Here is a 24,361-nt window from a genome sequence, read left to right on the forward strand (position 1 = left end):
TCAACATCTGCGTTTCACTGCTTTGCTTTCTGATCTCGCCTTCACATAACCACGAAGACTCTCTGAGACGGCGTCTTTACCTTCAAGTCTAAACAGATTCCAATGAGTCTCTTAAACTAGATTAAAGATGTTTTTGCCAGAACACAATATAATGCTAATTGTGACACTTGTACACATACATTTGTCTGATAGCATGTACGGATGAGCTTCTAGACGGTAATATTTGAAAGCCGACTTCAAAGCAGCTTTTTTTTTTTTTTTTTTTGACTTGCAATTTTTATTTTCTGATATTAGAATCAACATACACAATATGTTAACAAATGTACAAACCATCAACACCCTAAATCCCACCCCCCACCCACCCCTACTCCTGACGGGTCAATCACTCTCAGAGGTGGCTTGCATCTCAACCCACATCTTTGCGCGTCTGCCTGATCTTTACTGTGACATCTGGATATAATCGAGGTACATATCCCACTTTAGACAATATTTTTCAGTTCTGTCCAGCATCCTATATGACATTCTTTCATAAGCAGCAGTTCTGCCCACTTCAGTCATCCAGTCCTGAAAAGAAGGTTCTCCAGGTTTCTTCCAATTCCTGAGGATGATCTGTCGGCCAGTCATGATAACAGTCTGTGTCCAATATTTCAGTGATTGTGGAAGACAAGACAGAACTGTACAGTCCCCTAAAATATAAAGTTTTGGACAGAGCACATATTGCCTTTTGATAACATTGACAATGTAACTATGAATCTTCCTCCAATACTGACTGATCATGGGGCATGACCATAACACATGTACCAGTGTACCTTCCTCCCTACCACATTTCCAGCAGGTGGCTGCATCCTTTAGGCCAAGTCTAAAAAGCCTGCTTGGTGTCCAATAAAATCGATGTAGTATTTTAAATTGAATGAGCCTCACCCTCAGGTCTCTTGACATCATTTGGGAGTTGCCACATATCTTAGCCCAGTTCTGTTCATTAAAAGATGCCCCCAAATCTCTCTCCCAGGCCAATCTAAGTGCTGAGATACCTCCATCTTCTCCATATTCCGTTACCATCTTATAATATTTAGCTGTTTCATGACCCCCTCCCAACACCTTAAGAACTCTATTCAATTCCTCCGCTGACCTTGGAGGGTGTGATCCAAAAGTCTGTTGCAATAAATGACGTAGTTGTATATATCTCCAGAATTGGGATTTAGGTAAGTCATATTTACATTTTAGGTCATCAAATGAATGAAGTGAGTTACCATTATACAGATTTTTTAATGCAAAAATTCCTCTGTCTACCCACTCCTTCCAAAGAAATGTTATTTTATTAATCTTCAACTTAGGATTCAGCCAAATGCTGGAGGATTCATTTAAGTAAGGACCTTCTTCCATATACTTTGAAGATGAGATATAACTGGGTGAGCCTTTAACAGTTTAGTGGACAGACGGTAAAGCAGTGGGAGAGGAGCCGATACAGATTGCTCTATACTGAACCATGGTGGGGCCCTCTGTGGGGGCAATGCCCAGTGCGCCAGATGCCTCAAACTAAATGCATAATAGTAATATAGCACATTTGGGAACCCTAGACCACCAGCATTGACTGGTCTCTGTAATTTTTTCATGTTCATACGTGGTCTCTTTCCATTCCAGAGAAATTCCTTAAACATATTGTCTAATCTTTTAAAGTAACTGCCTGGAATTTCTAAGGGGAGAGACTGAAGCAGATAGTTGATCCTGGGGATACAGTTCATTTTGACGGTGTTAACTTTACCCCATAAAGACAGATATAGTGATGTCCAGCGTTTTACATCAATACCTAACTTCTCTATGAGAGGGTCAAAGTTCACTTTTATAATATCCTCCAATAAAGGGGGGAAGAGAATACCGAGGTATCTCATCCCCCGCTTGGGCCATCTGAATCTGCCTGCCTGGAAGAGTGTAGTGGGACAGAATTTTGTTAAGGGGAGGGCCTCTGATTTATCCCAGTTTACCTTATATCCTGAAAACTTGGAAAAGCTATTAATTGTATTTAACAATGCTGGCATTGAAATCACAGGGTCAGACACCAGCAAAAGAATATCGTCCGCGTACATGAACAATTTGTGGACAGAGCCTTCATATACCACTCCTGGGAAGTTTCCATCCCCCCTGATCGCTGCTGCCAAGGGCTCCATTACCAGACAGAATAACAGAGGGCTGAGAGGGGAACCCTGGCGCGTGCCTCTTCCTAACTCAAAATATGAAGATATGTACCCATTGCTTTGTACTGCTGCTTCTGGCCGGTTATATAATAAACGCACCCACTTAATACATTTTTCTCCAAAGCCATATCTTTCTAATATCCTAAATAAATATCCCCACTCAACCCTATCAAACGCTTTTTCAGCATCAAGTGAAGCAGCAGCAATTGGCAAATTGGAATTTGAGAGTGCCCACATAATATTAATAAACCTTCTTATGTTATCTGCCGAAGTACGTTTGCGAATGAAACCCACCTGATCTTCATGTACTAAAGAAGTCATGACCTTCTCCAGCCTATTAGCTACCACCTTGGACAAGATCTTGGTATCTATTGGAATAAGGGAGATTGGGCGATAATTTTTACAGTCACAGGGGTCTTTATCTTTTTTCAGAATAAGCGTTATTATAGCTTTTGATAAGGTATCTGGTAACTGCCCTCTTTCAAATGCCTCGTTGTACATACTCAGGAGTAGTGGTGTTAGCTCAGAGGCGTAGCATTTAAAAAATTCGGCTGTAAAGCCATCCGGCCCTGGGGCTTTCCCACTCGGCAGCTCTTTAATCACCCGAATAATTTCTTCCCTGATTATTGGACGATCAAGTTCGTTTTTTTGTGAGTCCGACAACCTGGGAAGATCCAATCCCTGCAAAAATGTCTCCATACACTCCCCATTATGTTGGTGATCAGCTGTATACAATTTTGTGTAGAACTCTCTAAACATACTATTGATGTCCACAGATTTGACCTTAAGTTCACCTTCCTCTGTTCTGATGGCTGAAATATTTGATGCTAGCTCTCTCTGTTTTAAACGGTTCGCCAGTAATTTACCAGCCTTATCCCCTGATTCATAATATTTTTGTCTCATTCTGAAAAGCGAGAATTCAACTTTCTGTGACAAGATACTATTATACTCATATTTGAGCTGTGTTAGAACCCTAAGGTCATTAGCATTAAAATGTTTTTTTAAGTTGGTCTCAACCTTTTTAATTCTGTCTTCAAGTTCACTCTGTTTTGCAATATTCTTTTTTTTCTTATGAGAAGCATACTGAATTACGAAGCCTCTCAGCACCGCTTTCAAAGCTTCCCAGGCCGTCCCCGCAGAGGGCGCTGTGGGCTCATTAGTCTCAATATACATCTTAATTTGACCTCTTAATGCCTCTTTAAACACAGAATCTTGTAATAGGGATGAATTAAATCTCCACCTTGGCATTCGAGTCCTGTCACTAAAAGGCTGGACCTCCAGGCTAACTAGTGCATGGTCCGAAACTAAAATACTGCCAATGGAGCATGACATTACTGACTGTAAAAGGTCATTGGAAATAAGGAACAAATCTATTCGCGAAAAAGTTGTGTGTGGAGCTGAGAAAAAGGTGTAGTCCCTTCCTTTGGGGTTTAAAATCCTCCACACATCTATCAAACCTAAAGACTCAGCCATGCGTCTCACTACCAGGGTAGCTTTAGGCATCCTGGTAGCTATGGTACTACTACGATCGAGTATCGGATCCATTATTAAATTAAAGTCCCCACCAATTATAGCCTTATAGTTACCAGCCTGTTGCATTTTTACCTCTAAGTCTATGAAAAATTGTGGCTCATCTCCATTTGGAGCGTAGATGTTTGTTAGCATAATTATGTGACCTTGTATCTCTGACACTACTATAAGGACCCTACCCATCGTATCTTTAATCTGCCGAACAAATTTAAATTGCAATTTTTTATTTATGAGTGTTAAAACCCCACGGCTTTGACTGGTTCCCACACTGTAATATACATGGCTCACCCAGTCTCTACATAACTTCTCAGCTTCTACAGCAGAAAGGTGTGTCTCCTGCAGAAACACCACATCGAATTGTTTGGACTTCAGCACAGAAAATATTTTCTTCTTTTTAATTGGATGACCCAGGCCCTTCACATTCCAAGTGGCAATGCGCAAATTGTCAAATTTAGCAGCCATTAATAACTTTAAGATACAAACCTCTGAGATGCAGCCACCCTTCAATTATGTGCTTATGATAACTAACTTTAGACCCTTCTAACCCAAAAACCCTCCCTACCCAGAGACAGCGCCTAACATAGAACTCTGCACTGCTCCGTTTAACAGAACCTAACTGACGGTCCATGACTGTCGATTGATAAGTGACTTACCCCACACAAATCCCCAGCATCATTATCATTTGTTTATAACTCAAATATTATGAGGAGGGCACTGCCATTAAAATACAGGGGAATAACAACTGGTCAACAGTTATGTAAGTCTTGTATTTTGTTCGTTTCCCCCTTTTTTAGATAGAAAGAAAAAGAATTAAAACAGGTAAACAAAAATCTGGTGGGAGACCGGGGAGAGGAAGGGGAGATATAATACAAACAACTCTTAACCAAGTAAAAACGACACCAACCTCCCTCTCTCCGTCACCCCACATATTTGAAACAGTCACCTCCTCCTCCTTGTCGTGTCCCGCACATAATTAACGAGTCCAGCAACTTTGGTCCTGATCATATCCAGGAGACGGGTCACACCGCGGCCCCCCGAATATATTCCATAGCCCTCTTCGGATCCTCAAAACGCTTCTGACCTCCGTTGCAATCAACCCTCAGAATAGCAGGATACAGGAGAGCAAACTTCATGTTGCGCTCCCTCAAAGCCTTCTTGCACTCCCTGAATTTATCCCGTTTCAACTGTGTGGCCCGTGAAAAGTCAGGGAATATCATAATGCGGTTACCTTCCCAGAGAAGCTCTGATTTATTCCGTGCTGTACGTAGGATGAGCTCTCTATCAGCTGAGCGCAGGAAGCGAGCCAGGATCACCCGCGGTCTCTCCTCTGGATTTGGCCTTGGTATCGGTGCCCTGTGTGCCCGGTCAATCTCCGGTGGCCGCACAGTGTCGTCCCAGTCCAGGATCGATGCTAGTAGTTTCTGAATAAATGGTATCATATCTCCGCTTTCTTTGCCCTCTGGGACACCCACAAAACGTAGATTATTACGCCTGTTGCGGTTCTCCAGATCGTCCAGTTTATCACGGAGATCCTCCACCTCCGCTTTGGTGGCTAACGGGTTAGCCTCCAGCGAAGCTTCAAAGCAGCTTTTTAATAAAGAGCAGAATTTAAAAAGTGGCCTTTTGACGGAGAGGGTTGTTTGTTAGCTGGACTTTATGGACGTCTTGTTTTTTTTTTTGCTCACTTCTGTTCCTCCAAGATAAGAAGCTCCAGTGAGAAGACAAAGGATTAGTACTCATGCTTTTTGATTCTTTTCCTCTCTGACTTTGTATGAAGTCAAACTTGAGTCCTTCCTCTTGGTGCTTGTGGATCACGTGGTTGGATGGAGTTTAGTGTCTCTGCTCATAGTGTTAGTAACCTCACACAGCACACAGATGGAGCGTGTTCTCTTCAGTTCACAGCTACACAGAAGTCACGTGGCAGTCAGACCCCATAGTGTTAGTGTCCTCTCCAGGAGCCATCCCAGAATCCTTTGGGGCAGTGTGACCCGGTGATGAGAACAGTAGCAGATAGAGCAGGGCTAAATATGGATTTGAAAGATGTGTGTGTGTCCCAATACATTTCAGATCTCCATTTTCTTCCTTCCCTCATCTATCTGGGTCATATCAAACTGGCAGGAGGGGGAGAGAGAGAGAGAGAGAGCGAGAGAGAGAGAGGGAGGATGGAGGGAGAGGGAGGGAGGGTTTGTACAGTAGGGTGATGTGGAGGCAGAGCAGACCTGCTTCAGATAGAAACAGGATTTCATGAAGTAAAAAAACCTTCAAAGAACGAGCTGTGCTCTAAACGCTGCACTAATCGGTCTGCTGTTGTTTTTCATTACCACCGCAACTCGCCACTACATCACCTCGCTTTCTCATTGGCTAAGAGGCACAGTCAACAGGCTCGTGCTCGTTTTCCGCTCGGGGGGGACAATCCAATCCAACATGTTGAATTTCCCCGATTTGAGATCGGAGCGGTCGCCACATCCTTCCGAGCACGGCAGGATGATCTTATAAGATTATTTTAACACGATCCTTACGATTATCGGAAGGGAAGAATCGAGGCCAAAATCGGCCTAATGAACCGTCCTTTAGAGGCGGTGATAATTCAAATAAAACGACGAGGAGATGGCCTTAAAATGTCTGCGAGACGGCTTCAGCTCCTGATGACTCACTACAGCCTTCAGACCCCTCAGTTAGCAGAAGTCTAAGCCCATCAAATGATGCAGCTCTCTATTTGTACGGATATTTCTCAGTGTAGAAATCACTGTTGCTCTCTGTCTTTTGCTCTAATGCACGGCTGTACAACTGGCAAGGTAGATGTGAAAAATCTGCAGGAAGTGACGACTTGAACTTTTCTTATTTTGTTTCTTTGCATCTAAAAAGGTAAACTGGAGGCAGCTGAAAATAAACGTCGGTCAAAGAATCAGGGTTGAAAATAAAGACTTTGTTGCAGACAAATTCTTTGCAGAAATGTTCTGTGTTGTTTCTCCAGGACAAAGTTTAAACATTGAGGGGAAGTGTTTCTCACCTGCTAATGAAAACGGCTCCTCTCTGCCAATCTTTAGTTTTTACTTCTTCTGTCTCTCAGTGTCGCTGAAATGTCTTTGAGATCAGAGCAGCTCAAACTTCCAACTCAGACCCAAAACTGCGGCACAAAAAAAAATCTGAATTTAGATGAGTTAATAAAGGAGAAGGTTTCTAATGAGGCCCGCTGTGACTTGCTGCTGTCACGGTGTTTCTGGGCTGCATACAGTATTTGTATTCTGATCAGGAGAGGGCCTCAAGGAGACGCTCAAGTGTGTGTGAACATGGAGGGGCTTTGTGTTGTGACATCCGTAAAAGACTTGAAGCACGTCTCTCCTCCTCCCAAACGGAGAAACCTCTATCTGGACCTTCTCACTTTATTTCAGCGCAGCAGAGTTGTAATCTTTGCTGTCTTTTTCTTGTTCCCTTGATATGCACAAGACTAACATACCGTTAAGACTGGCCTGAATGAGTCATGGTTTTCTGTATTATCTTGGTTTGAGTATAATTACAGAAGCCCAATGATTATTAGAGCTTGCATGATTCAAAGTGTCTGAAGCTGGAGGAGGTTTACGTGGCTACCTTTTTTTTAATTTTGCAGCTTAAACTCATTTTGCACGATCAAAGGGAAAGAAAAGACAGCGTTTGGTCACTTTCCTCTGCATGCAAAAGAAGGTTGACCCCTCATGGTTATTAACATTTGACAGTTTTTGAACATTAGTGTAACCTGAGCGTCTACTGATCCATGTGTAAAATAAACCTATCCAGTTTTACAACATTAGAGAAAAATGCTCCGTTTCAAGTGTGCTCCCCTTGTGATGTCACAGTGGGATTCTGGACTCCACCCCCACCCAGCCGAGAGCATAACTTTAGTACAGGTCAGCCATTTTTAACCAAACTGGGCGGAGCTAAATGACAAACACTGCTGTTGTCTCCAGTAGAGCTGTGCTCCAAAAACATGTCGTCATGCTCTCCTTGCACATATGTCACAGACTCAATACAGCTGCAAAGCTCTGATCACATGTTTGAAAGACGATATCACCATAGCAACAGCTCTGTAGTTAAAATATTGTGACTCATTGGATCCCCTGAGTTTTCAGTTGAACTTTTGCTTCTGCTGTTCTCAACGGCCGTGCAGGACGTCCTCATCATCGAGAATCAGTGCACATCTGCAGACGTGTCGGATGGTGGGCTCTCGTGTCACGATGGGTACAAAATGTCTGGGATGTTTCTTTCTATAAAACACCACAGACCTGATCTTGGTGGTAAACCACAAAATAGCTCCAAATGTTTTGTAGCTCACTCACAGAACAAATGTCCCCTCGATTCACTTTGTCTTTTAGAAGAGTTTTATCATCTCAAAGGAAATAGTGTCTGTATTATATGTGGAGAATAAACACAGCAGTCACACCTCCAGAGGATATGAATGACTTTTAGCTTTTAGTCTTTTCTTAAACAGAAATCAGCACATCTCAAACTGCTGACCTTTGAGCTGGGTGAGGGGGCGGGGCTTCTGGGGATTGAGGTTTGTTTAACTCCACTTCATATTCCTGTGGTATGCTAGTAAAGCGCTGCTTGTTCTCCTCTTCACTTCTTAATATTCATGTTTCTATTTCTAATGTGAGATGTTTGATTAAAGAACACAAAGCCTCTCCCCTCTCTTCTCCGTGGAATAACTCTCATCTGTCTCTCTCCCGCTCCAGTGAGAAAGACTTGTGCCGCAATGGACTTCGTGTGTCGTAACGGCCAGTGTGTCCCCAAGCGATGGCACTGCGATGGAGAGCCGGACTGCGAGGACGGCTCCGACGAGAGTCTAGAAATCTGCCGTGAGTATCCTCTGCTCAACTTCACACAGGTCTAATGAGAGAGATTACAAGCTCAGTGAAATGTTCACATCAATAAACTTCAAATCGATGCTTTTCATTTGAGTGAATCATAAAGAATACTGGTGTTACAGGTTTCATGGGATTTTAAAGGGTTAACTTTTCCACTTCCAAAGAAAAAAAACAATAAAGGAGGCAGGGCTCGTACTCTCGCTCCCCCTGGTTCGAGACTGACCGTATGATCAGCTTTAATTAGCGCTCGCTCTGTGGCTGAAGCAGCAAACCGAAAGGATCACCTGACCCGATCGAACCCGTAATAACTCGCAACAACCTTCAAACATCTGTGCGAGAGGTTTATATATTCATACAGCAGTGAAGTCCCTCCAGTCTTCAATTATCTTGACTTGTTTTATTTGTGAAGATGCAGATAAGCCTGGGGTTAACTATCTTCTGTTCAGTTTTAGCCAAGTAAAAAACTGAAAGACAGTCGAAAGAAAGGCCTTAATTTGTATATTGTGAAATGCTCGGACTGTTAGCTCAGACGTCTGCGTACTACACTCGCTTTACGTGGGAGCTTTCCACCAACAAAGTTTCAGAACTGAAGTCATATGATCCTACGCCGTGCTTGACAACTGAGAGCTGATGCATTAGCTTTTTTTTAGCTAATCTGTCCCTTCCTGCTAAGTGCTAACGCTAGCTCTTTCACTCAGTAAAACGCCAAATGAAGCGGGAAAAAATCTCCGCCGCTCTCACAGATGACTGGAGGAGATCCTGAAGTACGTGCTGGTTCAAAAACATGAATCCAGGATCGCTTTCAATCGAAAACAGATTCTGAATCGACTTGATTTAACATTCATGTTGAAAATCAAATTCTGTGACGCGCTCTTCCAAAGCGATTCACAGCCTGAGCCAAAAGTCTTTCAGCTTCCTTCTCGTCTAAAGTCATTTTTTAAGATTTTAAAAACTATAACAAATGAGAGAGATTTTAAAAGCACAAAGTAAACGGCTGGAAGAGATGAAAAGCCAGCTGGCACTTGTGGTACACTATGATAAAGTGTTCCTCACTGTGGTAAAACACAATCATTATGTAGGCAGATATGAGAGTTTGCTTCATCCTCTGACGGTGGGATTCTTCTGACAACGAGCTCGCCTTCTCAACGTAGTGACGTTCGAGCTGTTTGCTTAAGTTCTAAAACACTTCCAGACTTAACAGTGATTTCTCTTTGTGCTTGTTAAAAAGCTGCACATTTTTCTCCAAAACCCCACCGTTCACAGTGCAGAGCAGAGCGCTCCTGCTGTGTCTGGAAGCATCTCACGGTTGCAAGAAATTCAGCGAGGCGCTTAAAAGCAGCGAGGGGGCGTCCCCTGCGAGCGCTGCTGTCAAATAAAGAAGTAGTTTAAGTGGAGCTGCAGGCCTTTAAATGCTCTCACTGTGATGTGAGGTTATGCCGATGTGCTGCTTGGAGATAAGACATGATGGAAAGTCTCCCTTTTTTTTTTTTATCCAGCGTCTCCTGTCCTCACCGTGCTGTCGTAAAGACAAATGGACTGTGGCGTCTCCTCAGGTAAAAAGATAAACATCAGAGGGAAGATGAAGCACTTAATCACACGCTTGTTGGTTTGATCTCCGCCCAGCTCCCTCAATGCTTCCAACATCGTTTTATGGGGAAGAAGGCGTCTTGTTGTTTTTTTTATAGAAATGCATTTCAAGGTGCTGAAAGTAAAAAGTCATCCTGACGTCGGAGCGCCGGGATGAAACCAGGATCCTCAGTGGAGCGGAGAACAAGGCTTTGCTTGGGGGGTGATGAGACGTTCAGGTTCTTTTATTTCACATCTACGCTGTCGAGACGACTGTTAAGTGTCAGACGCTCTCTTATCAAGATTTACAGTTGGAAGGAAGAGCTTTGTTGTGAGTTTACCATCACTTACACACAACGACAACGAGAGAACACGGGTAAAGAAGGAAAACAAGAGCAGTTACAAAACCAATTCTCCTCCTGAAAGACTTTTTAAGACTCTGGTTGAAACTGTCTTCAGGTCCTGACAGACATTTAACAACTCGAGCTCTGAAAAAGAAACGGAGAAAATCTGTCATCTGTAGACGTTGTTGTCCTGTAAAAACTTTGACCAATGACGTATCGATCTGATGAACCAATCACGCCTCTCTGTCAGCTCTGAGTTTACAACGCGTCGACCTCTTCTGTGTTTTTTCATCTGCAGTTTTTCAGCACTGCGAGCTGAGCGCACAAACCTGAAGGCGACAGTATAAATGAATACTTGAACTCCTGGCACAAAAGAAAACAACAACAGTGCTTTTCATGGCTCCTACACTCCTGTTGATGTGATGCTGCCAAAAAGTGAGAGCGGTGCATTCTGGGTTGTTACGGCCTCAAAAGTGATTTCAGAGCTACTGGCTGTGTGGTTTGCCAAAGTGTCTGCTTGTGTTGAGAAGTTAAATAGATTTGGTTCAGAGCCAGGAAACGGCAGCTGGATGAGCCTTAAAATGCAAACTGGAAACTAAAGATGTCTTACAGTATTTATCATCTGATCCTGAGCGCTTCTGTCAACACAACAACTCGACGCAAGGTGGAAGGACTTAACTCTCATCTTACTGGGAAACACTGACTGTCTACATGCACACCACATTTCAGTATTGATTTGGTATAATGACAATATTCTGATTGTGCAGGAGTCATGTGAACGCCTTGTTCCAGGAGTCATTTTCCAATCATTTAAAAACCTGAATAAGACCCCTGACACATTCCTGTATCAACCTGAATACTGGCTCATGTAAACGCCTTAGTCTGAATATGCTACTTAATGCATGCATGCATGTGTGTGTGTTCTGCAGGTGTGTGTGTGAGAGGCACGTTGTTGATAACAGGGACTGTAAAGTGTGCAAAGTAAACGGCCGACACCTGGAGCTACCAGCCGGACTCTCCACGTCTGTTTTACGAGTTTCTGCAGCCAGTAAAAGTGACGATGGTTATAGATAGTTCGGCATTGCAGCAGACAGACACTGAGCACGGTCAGCACGCTGAAGCAGGAAGTGTCATCTACGTCACATCTCGTCATGACGCTACTGCTATGCTAATTATCATGGAAAGGAGCAGAGTCCAGTACTATAGGTCAGCACTCTGCGGAGCACGGAGAAACCCTTTTTTTGGAATATTATCTCAACCAAAATACGGAGTGTAGAAATATGTTGTGCATATAAACGTAGTCAATAAGACTGGTTCTGCAGAACTGAGAGAAACAAACATCAGTAAAAAACTTCATGATAAACAGCCCGACAAAAAGCTGACTTTGGTGCAGCTCTGTTCTTCTGTGGATTCATTTTTTTTTCTTGACATCCAACTTTCCTGCTGAGAGTCTGAATAACAGAAAGTGCTTCACTTCTGTTTGATCTCTCCCCCTTTGATGACAGCCGGCTCTCCTTGTACAGATTAAATGGTACAAACTGTGAGCATGTTTCGACCTGGACGAGAGTGTCGGTCAGCTCAAGGTCTTAAACAGTCTGTAGTGTGCGTGCGTGCGTGCGTGCGTGTGTGTGTGTGCGTGGTTTTTTTAAAGGTGTTAAGTTCCAGTCGTAGCTGCCGTGGTGTACGTGCAGGTCAACCATGCCACGATAGCGGTTACATCACTGTACTGTTTGAGCAGCTGTTACACATGACTTGGCAGCAGTGGATGGAATCTAAAGCGTGCGAGTGCGTTTGTTGTGTGCACGTCAGTGTTAAATGAAGGATGGGAGCGGTTCACTTAGTCATAGAGGAAGAAAAAGCAGGATGTCAGAGTCCTTCATCCACACAAGAGGAAACAACCTGCGAATCTTTTTTAACTTCAGGGAGAAAATGCAGCGAGGTTTCAGATGAGCTGCAGAGTCATTAATCAGACGGCCTGAGGAAAGTGCTGGAATAAGATCCGTGCTGAGTTTTAATATTGTTTAAACTATCATTCAAACTTCTATTAGCTTGTAGTGGATAATTAAACGGATATAAATGAGAAATCAATATATAGATCTACTCCTGGAGGAGCAGTGAGACTCTTTTATAGAAACCAAGAAGAAGGTTTGTTACACTCGCTGCACATCGTTCTTTAACCTGCAGCTTTCAGCCCGTTCACGACCTCATGAACCATCCATGTGTTTTTTTTTCTCCGTGCAGACATGAGGACGTGTCGTGTGAACGAGTTCAGCTGCGGCGCAGGCTCCACTCAGTGCATCCCCGTCTTCTGGAAATGTGACGGAGAGAAGGACTGTGACAACGAGGAGGACGAGGTCAACTGTGGTGAGTGGACACGCACGACGGCAGCATGGGAGGGAAGCGTGTTCGCCGTCTCACTCGCATGAAGATTCTATTCAAACTCAACAGGATTTAATTTCAGTTTTCTGAAACAGAATAAGGATGTGTGATCAGTCGTACAAAATAAGAGTGCATGATTTATACATTACATTACAATTGCTACATGTTTTTCTAAATTTCCCCAAAAAATCCCAAAAGATAATTTTTTTTTCCACCACTGAATTGGCACCAAATAATCTGAGCTCGTTGATATTAGCCTCATGTTAAAACACACCTGTGCATTCTAGTTTGTCCAGGCAGGCGTCTGCTGCTTGTTGCTTAATGTGCTCGTGGCTGCCAACAGACCTTACCTGTTACAGCCTCGCTGTGCCTCCACGATGCTTCGCTCTCTGGACAACAGCTCGCTCTGCTCAGTTCAAACCTCCGTCGTGTGACACTTCAGACTTAGGAGATATCAAACTCAAACTCCCGTCTCAAACATTTACACACCTGCCCGCCTCAGCTAATCAGCCGGTGGCAGTACGACCGCCTGCTAGCATGATGCCATGCAGCACAACGGGGACGGGGACGGTGTCGCCATAACATGAGGCTTCATGTCACTTCATCATGATGGTGTGAAAGCACGGACACTTTACTCAGGCCTGCAGCCAACACATGACATAATGTTAGAAAACATGGCTTGTTTACATCGAGGAATAGTTCTTCTTCATTCACATCATTTCAGACTCCTGCGATGTGTTTGTGGACGACGCTCTTATTGTGACAGCGTTGACTCTTGAGTTGTGCAGCCCTAATTACATGAACAGGAAGTGGCTGTCAGTACGGATGTGTATTTAAACTCATGATTTCTCATCGTCAAATCAGTGACGTTGAAAACTGTTCACTCGATGATAAATGTGTCTGTGTGTCCATCAGGATCAATAAGTTGTTCACGCCCGTCTGTCGCCCGTTCATTAGTCCACATCAGCTCGTTCATTTGCCAGTGATTGACGAGCACTTAAAGGCGAAGGGCCGTGATGACCTATGATGTGGTCACGAGTTAATTTCTGACCTTGAGTTGATGAGGGATGCCTGAACGCACCATCGAACAACCTGACCTGCCCATTAGCACAACGGGTTATTGGAGCCTGATAGGTCTAAAAAAAAAAAAAAAAAAAAAGGGCCACATTTTATGGCTGCATTTCAGGAGGACTTCTTGTCCCTGCAGCTCCTTGTTAACTGAATGATTTTTATAACAAATCATTCACTGCATGATTCACCCTCTGTGCAGACGACATACGAGACTGTGACTTAACAAGGGCAATGATAAAATGTGGATCTGAACAATTCATTGCTTTTTCATCATTTGGATATAAATACAAAGATCCGAGGAGGAGGACGCACTCCTGAGACAACCTATTTGTGTACAAGCATCAACTTTTAAACCCAGCATTCAGACGTTTGATTGAGCGTTAGCTTAGCTGTTAGCTTAGCTGTTAGCTTAGCTGTTAGCTTAGCTCAACTAGCTGTGAGGGTTGAGCTAAGAATAAAAAGAATAAGAGGATGTTAAATGTTGCTGATGAAGCCTGTTTGGTACAATATGAACAGAACTTCTTGTAGTTTCCATCCTCAGAGACTTCATGTTGCAGACAGTTTAAAGCAGCAGATAGTCTTAAAGAATGGAAGCAGCTCATATAAACGCGTCGGATTTCTGTTCTGTGTTGGTCCGCTGCAACGCTGCAGAGGGGATGCTGCTGTTTTAAAGTCAAACTGCTGAGCTCTACTTATCGAGTCTTTACTCATCTTCAAAACAAAGGACGTTAGATCCTTTAGTGGAAGGCTTGTAATTCTATATTTTTTACAATCTGGACCAAACGGATCTGACAGAAAATGCTGAAGCAGTCTGAGGAATGCTGCACATGTCTTTTCTGATGTGTTCATTCAGCTCTTTACTCCACCTCTGCAGTGTTTCCCAGCTCCTCCTGGAGGACTCTGAATATTTCAAGGAACGACTGAAAGGGTTAATTCAAGTCAAATGATTTAAAAATAGAACAGTATTTTAAGCCGACCCACTCATCTAAGTTGTCTTGATTACGGTCGATGACTGACGTATTGTACTGTTGGCACAAATGCAGAGTGATGTAATCCACTTTTAAGTCTTTGAGCTTAAACGTTCTGATGAGTAAGCACGCGGCCTTCCTGTTGGTTTGACCGATGCTGCAGAAGAAGATCAGACATGTTTGGATCCTGTCTCTGATTCAAGAAGGTCATCAGAGAAATGAGCTGCTGCTACGAGCAGGAGACGGTTTTACATGGTCGTCTTGTTTGCTCACATTAGATTCAGCGCTCCTGTTGTCCTTTGACCTCTGTGCTGCAGGATGTTTTACTAATTCAAGCTGTGACCTTAAACCCCACGGCGCTCGCATGTTATTTCTCCTCCTGTCCTCCGCCAGGTAATGTCACCTGCGCTCCGAACGAGTTCACGTGTGCCAGCAGCCGCTGCATCTCCAGGAACTTCGTATGCAACGGTGAGGACGACTGTGGCGACGGCTCCGACGAGGTCGAGTGTGCTCCGTCCTCCTGCAGTCCCAGTGAGTTCCAGTGCGGGAACTCCTCGTGCATCCCGGCCAGCTGGGTGTGTGACGACGACGTGGACTGCCAGGTAAGACGAGGGAGGAAACCCCCCCCCCCCCCCCCAAAAAAAAAAAACGACAACATAAAGACGCGTATATAGAACATTTACTGACATGCACTCAATCTTCAGACTAATAATCCTCCCAGCAGGCTGCGAAGATTGAAACATCTGTCAGTGTCTGAATGATAAGGAGTTGAAGAGTGACTTCAGTCTGTGTAAAAGTTTTTAAGTCTTCTGACCACTTACAGCACTTTTACACTGCTGGTCACGTCACAGATGGCAGAGGCTGCTGTGTAATGTGTTCATCACTATTCTTCACTCATCCATTCATCACGTGGACACACTGCTGATGTAGCAGCATGCTCTACTTTAAGATTCACTGTCTTGCCTTTTGGACATGTGAGCCAAGAGCAAGAGCCAGGGATTGAAACCCCCAACCTTCTGGTTGAGCAATGACCAACACTTCACCACTGAGACCTGGATCGCTGTATCTTCAAATATATATATATTTTTTTCTTCATCCCAGAGGGGGGAAATGATGAGTCCAGCATGATGCCTGAATCACACACGTGGGCACAAGCAGGACCTGTGGCCATGCATTGACGGGAGAGATGTCAGAGTACAGCTGGTGGGGGTTCAGGTGCCTTGCTCAAGGGCGCCTCGGCAGTGCACGAGAAATGGTCTGACGCCTGGTTTAGAAGACACTTTTTATTACTCGTGTGTTGTGATATTTTCCAGCTGTGGGTGTTCAGTGTTATGATGCATTTCGAACCTGTTGAGAGCAGATCGGGCCCCTGAGTCTCGTTATAGTTGAGAGCTCCAGTCAGGCCGTGCCCCGTCTACTCTGAAACCACCAGAACATGTGGTTGGCTCTGCTGAAGGTTGAAAAGTTGTTTACAGCTGAACAAACATGTTGCTCCTGCTAAGTTGCTTGCAGTCGGACTCACTCCGAACTTGAACCTGACGTGCGTATCGAAGCAGAAAAAGATGAGCTGAATGGGTCTCAATTTCACCTCCCCGGAGAGAGAAAGCAGAGTGTCTGTCAGTCATGTCCTCTGCTCCGTCACATGCACAGAACATGCGTGGCTGTCTCTGTTCTAGTGCAACTTATCGGCCATGAGGCGACCTCACAGGCGGCCTTCATCGCCGCTTGTTCTATGCCGTCTGCTCCGCGTGTCATGGCCTTTAGGGCAGCGAGCAAAGCTGCTAACTTTAGCACGCTAGCTGGGAAAACTCTATTCAGGTGACATTATGACTTGATAAAATCACAGGAGATGAAAAACATGAAGAAAGGAGCCGAACGGAGAACTTTCAGTGTGACTACTGAAACCTCTTCATCGTGAAACATGACTCGGGTGTTTGACGTCATGCTGGACAAAAAAAGCAACTCGATCTGATTCAACAAATCTGAGTCGAGTAAAGCCCAAGCCGAGATGTGGTTCATTAATGAAACACTAAACTGTCGGCGTGGAATTAACAGTCGTGAAAGAAAACCCTGTGCATACACACTTGCATGGACACGCACACAAACGTACGCATGCATGGACACGCACACACAGGTTCTGCAAGTTCAGTCATTACAACACCCTGTGGTTATTGACCTGCCGCACGCACGCACGCACGCACGCACGCATGGACACGCTCCACACACACTCTCCACACACACGCGCGCTGACACTCCTCACACATTTTTCACACACAGCAGAACGAGTTCCTCTGAGTGTGCGATCTGCTGCGCACCTGTTAATTGGCTGTGTGGTTATCAGTGACGGCCACACAGGAATACTGATGCAAGCGCTCACACCCACACTGTTGTTCACTTGGACGGTCATTGTTGTTCCCTGTCACACACCCGTCCCGCCCTGCGTCAGTGTGAACGCTTCTGGAGCTCCACGCACGCACACGCACACGCACACACACACACACACACACACACACACACACACACACACACACACACACACACACACACACACACACACACACACACACACACACACACACACACACACACACACACACACACACACACTCTCACACTCCATTAATCTGCTCCCACATGAGTCAGGCACTTTCTCAGATGATGAAAGTGTGAGAAACGCTTCCTGCTGCTCCCCCTGATCCCATTCTGTCACATTGTCTGGTCTAAATTCTAATTAAGGAGGTGATCAGCTGCCATATCTGGGCCTAAAAGCTCTCTGCCTTGTCATGTGTGCCCTGAACATCCCCCTCATCACCTGTCAGTCAAAAGGAGTGGGCGACTGTTCTGTTCGCTTCTTTCCTTCTGTGAACGATCAATGCCAGGAATCCTCTTCAAACGTCTGATCCTGTCTCCTAAAGTCCAAAAAAAATTCAGATTACATAATTTACATAAGCAAAACTACATTTCTGTTGGGCAGTGGGCCCATCAGAGAATAAACCTTCATAGAGGTAAATAAGGTGGTGAACAAACACATCTGGAATGACCTACACAAACACAACAATGGACATCATGTCTTCAAATATCTGTTGGTAACGTTTCAGTATTGGACTCATAGTTTATCTACAGAGATGTTTCAGAAGACTCCCTAACCACCTTTTTCATAGTCATGAGGTGATTTATCGGTTTATCTTGTAGCTTTGTGACTGGCTGCACTTGTTGACTGTAATGTTTTTATACAGCTTTGTAGCAGGTCTTAAAAAATGACTTTACCTGTTTTTCATGAGAACTTTATACATTTGGACCTTAGACGGTGAGCTCAGTTCTGTAGGACACGAAGAGTCACAGAAGTGAAAAAAAACCGTTCTTTGTCATTTGACTCTTTTGACTCATGTTTTGTCTGTGAGCAGAGAACAAAAGAGGCCGACTGCTGCAGCTGTTACACAATCCTGAATCCCACTGGTGATCTTCTTATGGATTACTATAAACGGATGCATGTCTGCAGGGGTAGTTAATAATAATATACCCCAAGACATCACCTCTGCCCTGCAGCTCCAAACAACAAACAAAGCATGGCAAAGGAATGGTTGGGTTGAAGTCATCAGACAGCAGCCGCTGAGTTTGAGTCAGGAGGTCGTACCAGATGAAGACGGGAAACACTCACTCTGTGCTTCAGTGGATTTTATTTTCCACTCGTTTCTTCGCCATTTACACGAGAGGAACGTGCTGATGAAAGCTGCCACTGAGTGCTGATTCAATGTTACTCCTCGAGTCTATGTGATGATATGACCTGTTCGTCACATTACACGCAGCATCTCAAGCAAGAAGTCTCTGATTGTTATTGCTGCTCTTCCGCCGATTCCTCTCCCCGTCTCTGAAACTTGTGCTCTCCGGCTCCCACAGGACCAGTCAGACGAGTCGCCGACTCGATGCGGACGTCACCCAACGCCGCCGGCCAAGTGTTCGTCCAGTGAGATGCAGTGTCGCTCAGGAGAGTGCATCCACAAGAAGTGGAGGTGTGACGGAGACCCCGACTGCAAGGACGGCAGCGACGAAGCCAACTGTCGTACGTACACACGCAGCGTCATCGCCAACGTTTAAAAAGGAGGGTTTTAGGATTATAACTATTTTTATTACCATGACGGACCGTTTGGTTACTCTTACATTCAGGGCGAGACAAGTGCAGCGTCAGCCATGTCTAATATGAGTTAACTTTTAGGAGATGTTGAGAAATGGATCTTTAGAAAAGCAGAAAATTTGAACCATTCCCAGGAAAACGCTCAGTATGTAATGTACCGTACGTGATTTGGTTAAAGCAGTATTCATCCATAACACTGAGCTGAAGAGGGTTCATATGGTCCATTTATGTGGCGCTGTGGTTTTAATGACTCGATAAACAATCTTCAGTGAAGCACCTGTCTGCTTATCTCTAAATGAGTTTATGCTGTAATGAGGTCGCAGCGATTAGTGTCGTTGTGAATTCCTGCAGCTGGAGCTGATGTCTCCAGCTTGTTGCTCTGCACAGTTAGTCCAACACGAACAAACCGAAGCTCGACCATTAGAGGATTAATTCACTGCTCACATTTTAGCATGACTGTTTGAGCCTGATGTGTTTGTTTTGCAGCCGTGCGTACCTGTGGATCCGATCAGTTCAAGTGTGATGATGGAAACTGCGTCCTGGGCAACAGGCAGTGCAACGGCTTCAGAGACTGCAGGGATGGCTCAGACGAGGTCAACTGCAAAAACAGTAAGTCATCACTCCTTGCGCGTTAGCAGCCTAGCTAACGAAAGACTTTTTTTTAGAAATATCCTGAGGCCGGGCCGGTTGAAGGAACATTAGATGTTGTTCTGTGATGGTCTTTGGATTTGTCTTTCTTTTCTAACATGCTCCCCCTCAGGCTGCTCTGAGCTGCAGAGGCTGCGTGCGTGTCGGTGTGGATATCGTCTGAATCAGCGAGTCTTTACGCGCTTCTTTATTTGTAGAACCAAACTGGTCTTAATGTGTTTGGCAGCGTCTCTATTTAACCCTCAAATCCTCTTTCAGACGATGTTTGTCAAACTGCATCCTGCTTATTTAGCTCCTGTCACTTTCAGGTTTTGCTCAGTTTGGGTAGCTTTTATTTATTTAGAGGTAGTTAGAAGTTAAAAATGCATGAAAGCAAACTTTTTTTTTTTTTTTCTTTTTTTTTTTGCTGATTCTCACTTAAAGTTTGAAGAACTGATTTTAATATTTAATTTTAGTTTAATTTTTAATATTTTAGCGAACTGATGTTGAAAGAAGGCACGTCATTTCTTTTAATGAGATGACGGTGTCAATATTTCTCCTTTTTTATAAAGTATATAAAAACATCCTGAAGGCTTTTAGATTTAGCTCAGTAAACTGAGTCTGCCTTATATGGAAGAAAAAGTGTTTCAGAGACGCACAATGAAGTGTCAGTACTTTGTTTATCAGGTAACTTTAAAGAACATGGGATGTAAAGCAGATTTTTAAAAGCGGTCGTATTCCTCCACAGTGACTCAGTGCAACGGGCCGGATAAGTTCAAGTGTCGCAGCGGGGAGTGCATCGAGATGAGCAAAGTTTGCAACAAGGCCCGCGACTGTCCCGACTGGAGCGACGAACCAATCAAGGAGTGCAGTGAGTAAAACGGGTTTCTGTGATCACCATGGTGATTTGTCTTCTGTTTCTGTTGGGGTTGTTCATGTGGAAGAATAAGATGCATGTTTAAGCTCTTCAAATAGCTGCACAGAGAGTCATTCTCTCTGACCCATGAGTTCTCCCATCGTGTTTAGATAAATGAACAGCAGCAGCAGAAAGCTCTGGCCAGCGTCTTTTCTTCTGAGCGCTCTGCCTTTTTCTTTTTTGTGCGGCCGCTCCGAGTGCTCCCGCTGAAAATTTTCAGAAAGGCGCTGTAGACGTGACTCGCAGTATTTTTCCAAGATGCATGGCGTGGCCCGTATTTCTGCCTCCTACTGATGCAGCCTTGTGTTCACGTCCTCTTTGCTCTGTGAGCGGTCTGCTGTAAAACGATCGCGAATTTAAAAGATGCTGTGGAAAGTCACGGAGCCGTGTCGTCATAGAAACAGGACGGACAATTCTTCAGGTTACCAAGCACACAGCCAGCAAGAACGCTGGGATCTCAAAGTCGGCCCAGTGATTTGCAGGTGGTGTGACTCTGGGTCACTTCCTGGAGTCTGAGGTTGCGTCAACACTGCAGGCTTTAATATTTGATACATCTGAAGGTTAGCTCAGATCAGGTTTGTTTCTCTGCTTGTCTGTCTCATTGCTTTTTGAATGTGGCCTTTCTCAGACTCCTGAGGGAATCCACATGTGACAGCGGCCCGAATCTGATTGGAAAAGATCAGACTGTGTTCACACCGTCTTAAAGAAATCTGATCTCAGGCACACAGGGAAAAAAAAAAACTAAATAAGATTCAGGTCAAAAGGTTTGTCCAAACCGAGTTTTGCCAGCAAGTAGAAAAATAAGGATATGAGGCAATCACTGTCAGCAGTTGCAAGAAAGCTCAAATTTGTTCAAGACAAATAGATCATGACGAAGCTTGAGATGTTTGAAGTATTGCAGCATCCTTTCCAGCTGAGTGGGAGAACACACACGGCTCGTTTAATGTGTTTGCGTTTTACTAATTCTGCATATTTGCTCTTGAATCTGTGTAAATAGGGAAGTTCTTCCAGCTGTGATCACGGGATGTTTCTGCAAATGTCACTTGTCAAAAAAAAAAGTCTCGAGCGTCAGTCGCTTGCTGCTCTAAATGTCAGCACCATGAATGAGGCTTGAACTAGAAATGTTTGAACTTGAGTCCCGAGCATCCCGGTCATGTTATTTCACATGAGTGAGTGTTAGGGGAAACAAAGTTCATCCGTCGGCAGGAGAGCGTCCCACACTGACCTCCCTCTCTGTCACATGGATTTCTGCTGATAATGTGCCAGTGTTTAATATAAACGCAGCTCCATGCAGCTTTGATACGGACACGCAGGAGAGAGGGAAGAGTCCGTCTGAATAATTCTCTTTCATGGATCAAAGACCTCGACCACGAGCAGAATACCAAACAGACTGCTGTACTGTACTTCAGTCACTGACTCGTGTTGGCATGTTGCCTTTACAGTCCGTTTCGAAAACTCTTCTTTTCTTTACAGGTGTAAATGTTGTACGACGCATGAACCTCATAATCCTGCCCGACGTTTTTCTGTTTGTTTGATGAAGGAAATAGAGTTTTTAAACGTGAAATATGTACACAACAGGAAGTCTCTTTTCTTTTTCTCGGGACAGGTTCAGGTAGCCTTGTGGTTCACTGTTCAATCCGGTTCACCAAATGAGAATATCTAGCGGTAACCTTATTTCATTGTTAAAGAATTCAAACCGACCCGTGAGAGTAACATCTTCAAGAGCTTTGATTTGAACTCCGTCTGTCCTTTTTGTCTTCTGTCTGAACTGTGCAGAGATCAAACCACAGATCTCAGATGCTGTTCTTCACACTCGGTTTATAAGTGCGACTAAATGACTCTGATTCACAGAACTGTCACGCTAACACTTCCACACCTCCTCCCTGTGCCTCAGATCTGAACGAGTGCCTGATGAACAATGGCGGCTGCTCGCACATCTGCAAAGACATGGTGATCGGCTTCGAGTGCGACTGCACACCTGGACTGCAGCTCATCGACCACAAGACCTGCGGAGGTGTGTGTCACCGCCCTGGGGGGGAGGGGTTACTGCCCCTTTGTGATGTCACAAAAACATGCAGAGGATGGACCGTTTCTCATAATTGAGCGGTTTGAAGACATACTAGAGTTACTCATCCCGTTCGGGGTCACGGAGGGCTGGAGCTGATCCCAGCTGCCATTGGGCGAGAGGCGGGGTTACAATTTGGACCGTTCGTCTGCCGATATGGGAAAGGTGTATTTCACAAGATTTGACTTTTATTGGAGAAATGAAGACGCAATGTGCCCAGGTTATTTTAATAATAAATCACAACCAAGGCTTCATTAAATGACTTAAAAATGATTAACCTGTCTGAAAACAATAAAAATGAGAGACAGAACAGATAACTGGCAGCAGAAGGACCTCGGCACTTAAAGCGAGCAGCACCACCTGCCATTTCTGCTGCTTCTCAAGTCAGCAGCTCAGACGCTGTTTGCCGACATGCCTTCATTTCTTGGCAGCACTAAACCTCCGTTGTTCATAAAGTAAATCACGTAGAGGTGTCTGTGTCAAACGCTTGAGATGAAGTCCCAGGAGAATGGCCTTGTCGGGTCGTTTTTTTTGTTTTTGTGTGGTTGGAAAGAAAACAACACTTGGGAGACGTGAAGGCTTAAGATGTGTTGTTATTATTGTTGAGTAGAAATCCCTGATCCAGCAGGCTGGGTCAGACGTACTGTACGCTTGGATATAATTCCCTTCTTATGAGTGGAACATGTTCTTATTGTGCACTGCCGGCCTCTGAGGGGATCAGTGTGTAACGTGATCAGCTATTGGCTGATCTGACACTGAGCCAATCTTGGCCTCAAACACCGCTCTTTTATAGTGAGACACGCGTGTAATCCCATCTGGAATGAACCGCAGTGGTGCTAAATCTGCTCCCAAGTGTAAAGTGAAGGCCTGAAAGTGTTTTTATATTTACTTTGATTTCTGAGGAGAGCACTTCGTTGCTTCACAGTGTTCTGGCGTCTTTCAAAAAAAAAAACCCAACTTGAAGCATTCGGTGGCTTGATTAATCAAACCCGTCAGTTAGCAGATGTAACCTCCATCTCCTCCTTTTTTTCCCCTCTCTCTTCCTGCAGACATTAACGAGTGTGTAAACCCCGGCATCTGCAGCCAGATCTGCATCAACCTGAAGGGAGGATACAAGTGCGAGTGCCACAACGGCTACCAGATGGATCCGACCAGCGGAGTCTGCAAGGCTGTTGGTGAGTCAACAGCAGCTCAGCCGTGAGCCTGAAGACGTGCTGATCTGATCTGTCTTCACTCGTCCTGCCAACAACAGAGAGATGAGACTTTAGTTATTGTGATGAAAGGAGACGTATGACGCCGAACGCCACACTCGGGCAGTTTGACGAAGGTTGTAGAACTCCAAAGGTTTTTAAAACTCACTCTCGCATTGATCAGAGTCGGTCAGATGCTGCAACAGTTTCCGTTTTGACCTTCACTCAAGTTTCGGATTAAGACTGCTTAAGTTTTTCGAAGGGTGAAGTTACTGAACTGGGGAAACTCAATTTGCATCGCAGCTATGAAAGAAAATGTCAAAATTAATGAAAACGTCCATGAAAAGTTTCGGATAGTTTTTAGATGTGCAGTCGTTTAGTTTGATGAAGAGGACTGCGAAGAAGAGCGAGCTCCCAGAGTTACTCTCTGCTCTGCTGGTGCATGAACTGTACAGACAGCAGCAGACATTCATGATGACTCGGAGAGTACATAAAGTGTGCTCCATGTATGCTGCATTTGTGTGTAAAATAATTACTTCT

General features: G+C 44.4%; 1 protein-coding gene across 1 annotated transcript in view; it reads left to right on the plus strand.

Annotated features, from left to right (window-relative positions):
- vldlr (very low density lipoprotein receptor) overlaps nt 1-24,361 on the plus strand; it is a 55,621-nt gene that overhangs the window by 13,268 nt on the left and 17,992 nt on the right. The window contains exons 3-10 of the mRNA XM_079365204.1: nt 8,432-8,554; nt 12,715-12,837; nt 15,285-15,493; nt 18,789-18,951; nt 19,510-19,632; nt 20,399-20,521; nt 22,461-22,580; nt 23,681-23,806. Of these exons, the coding sequence (XP_079221330.1) occupies nt 8,432-8,554; nt 12,715-12,837; nt 15,285-15,493; nt 18,789-18,951; nt 19,510-19,632; nt 20,399-20,521; nt 22,461-22,580; nt 23,681-23,806 (1,110 nt within the window). The remainder of the gene's footprint in view (nt 1-8,431; nt 8,555-12,714; nt 12,838-15,284; nt 15,494-18,788; nt 18,952-19,509; nt 19,633-20,398; nt 20,522-22,460; nt 22,581-23,680; nt 23,807-24,361) is intronic.

Source organism: Symphodus melops, assembly GCF_947650265.1.
Source record: "Symphodus melops genome assembly, chromosome: 16".
Taxonomy (NCBI): domain Eukaryota; kingdom Metazoa; phylum Chordata; class Actinopteri; order Labriformes; family Labridae; genus Symphodus; species Symphodus melops.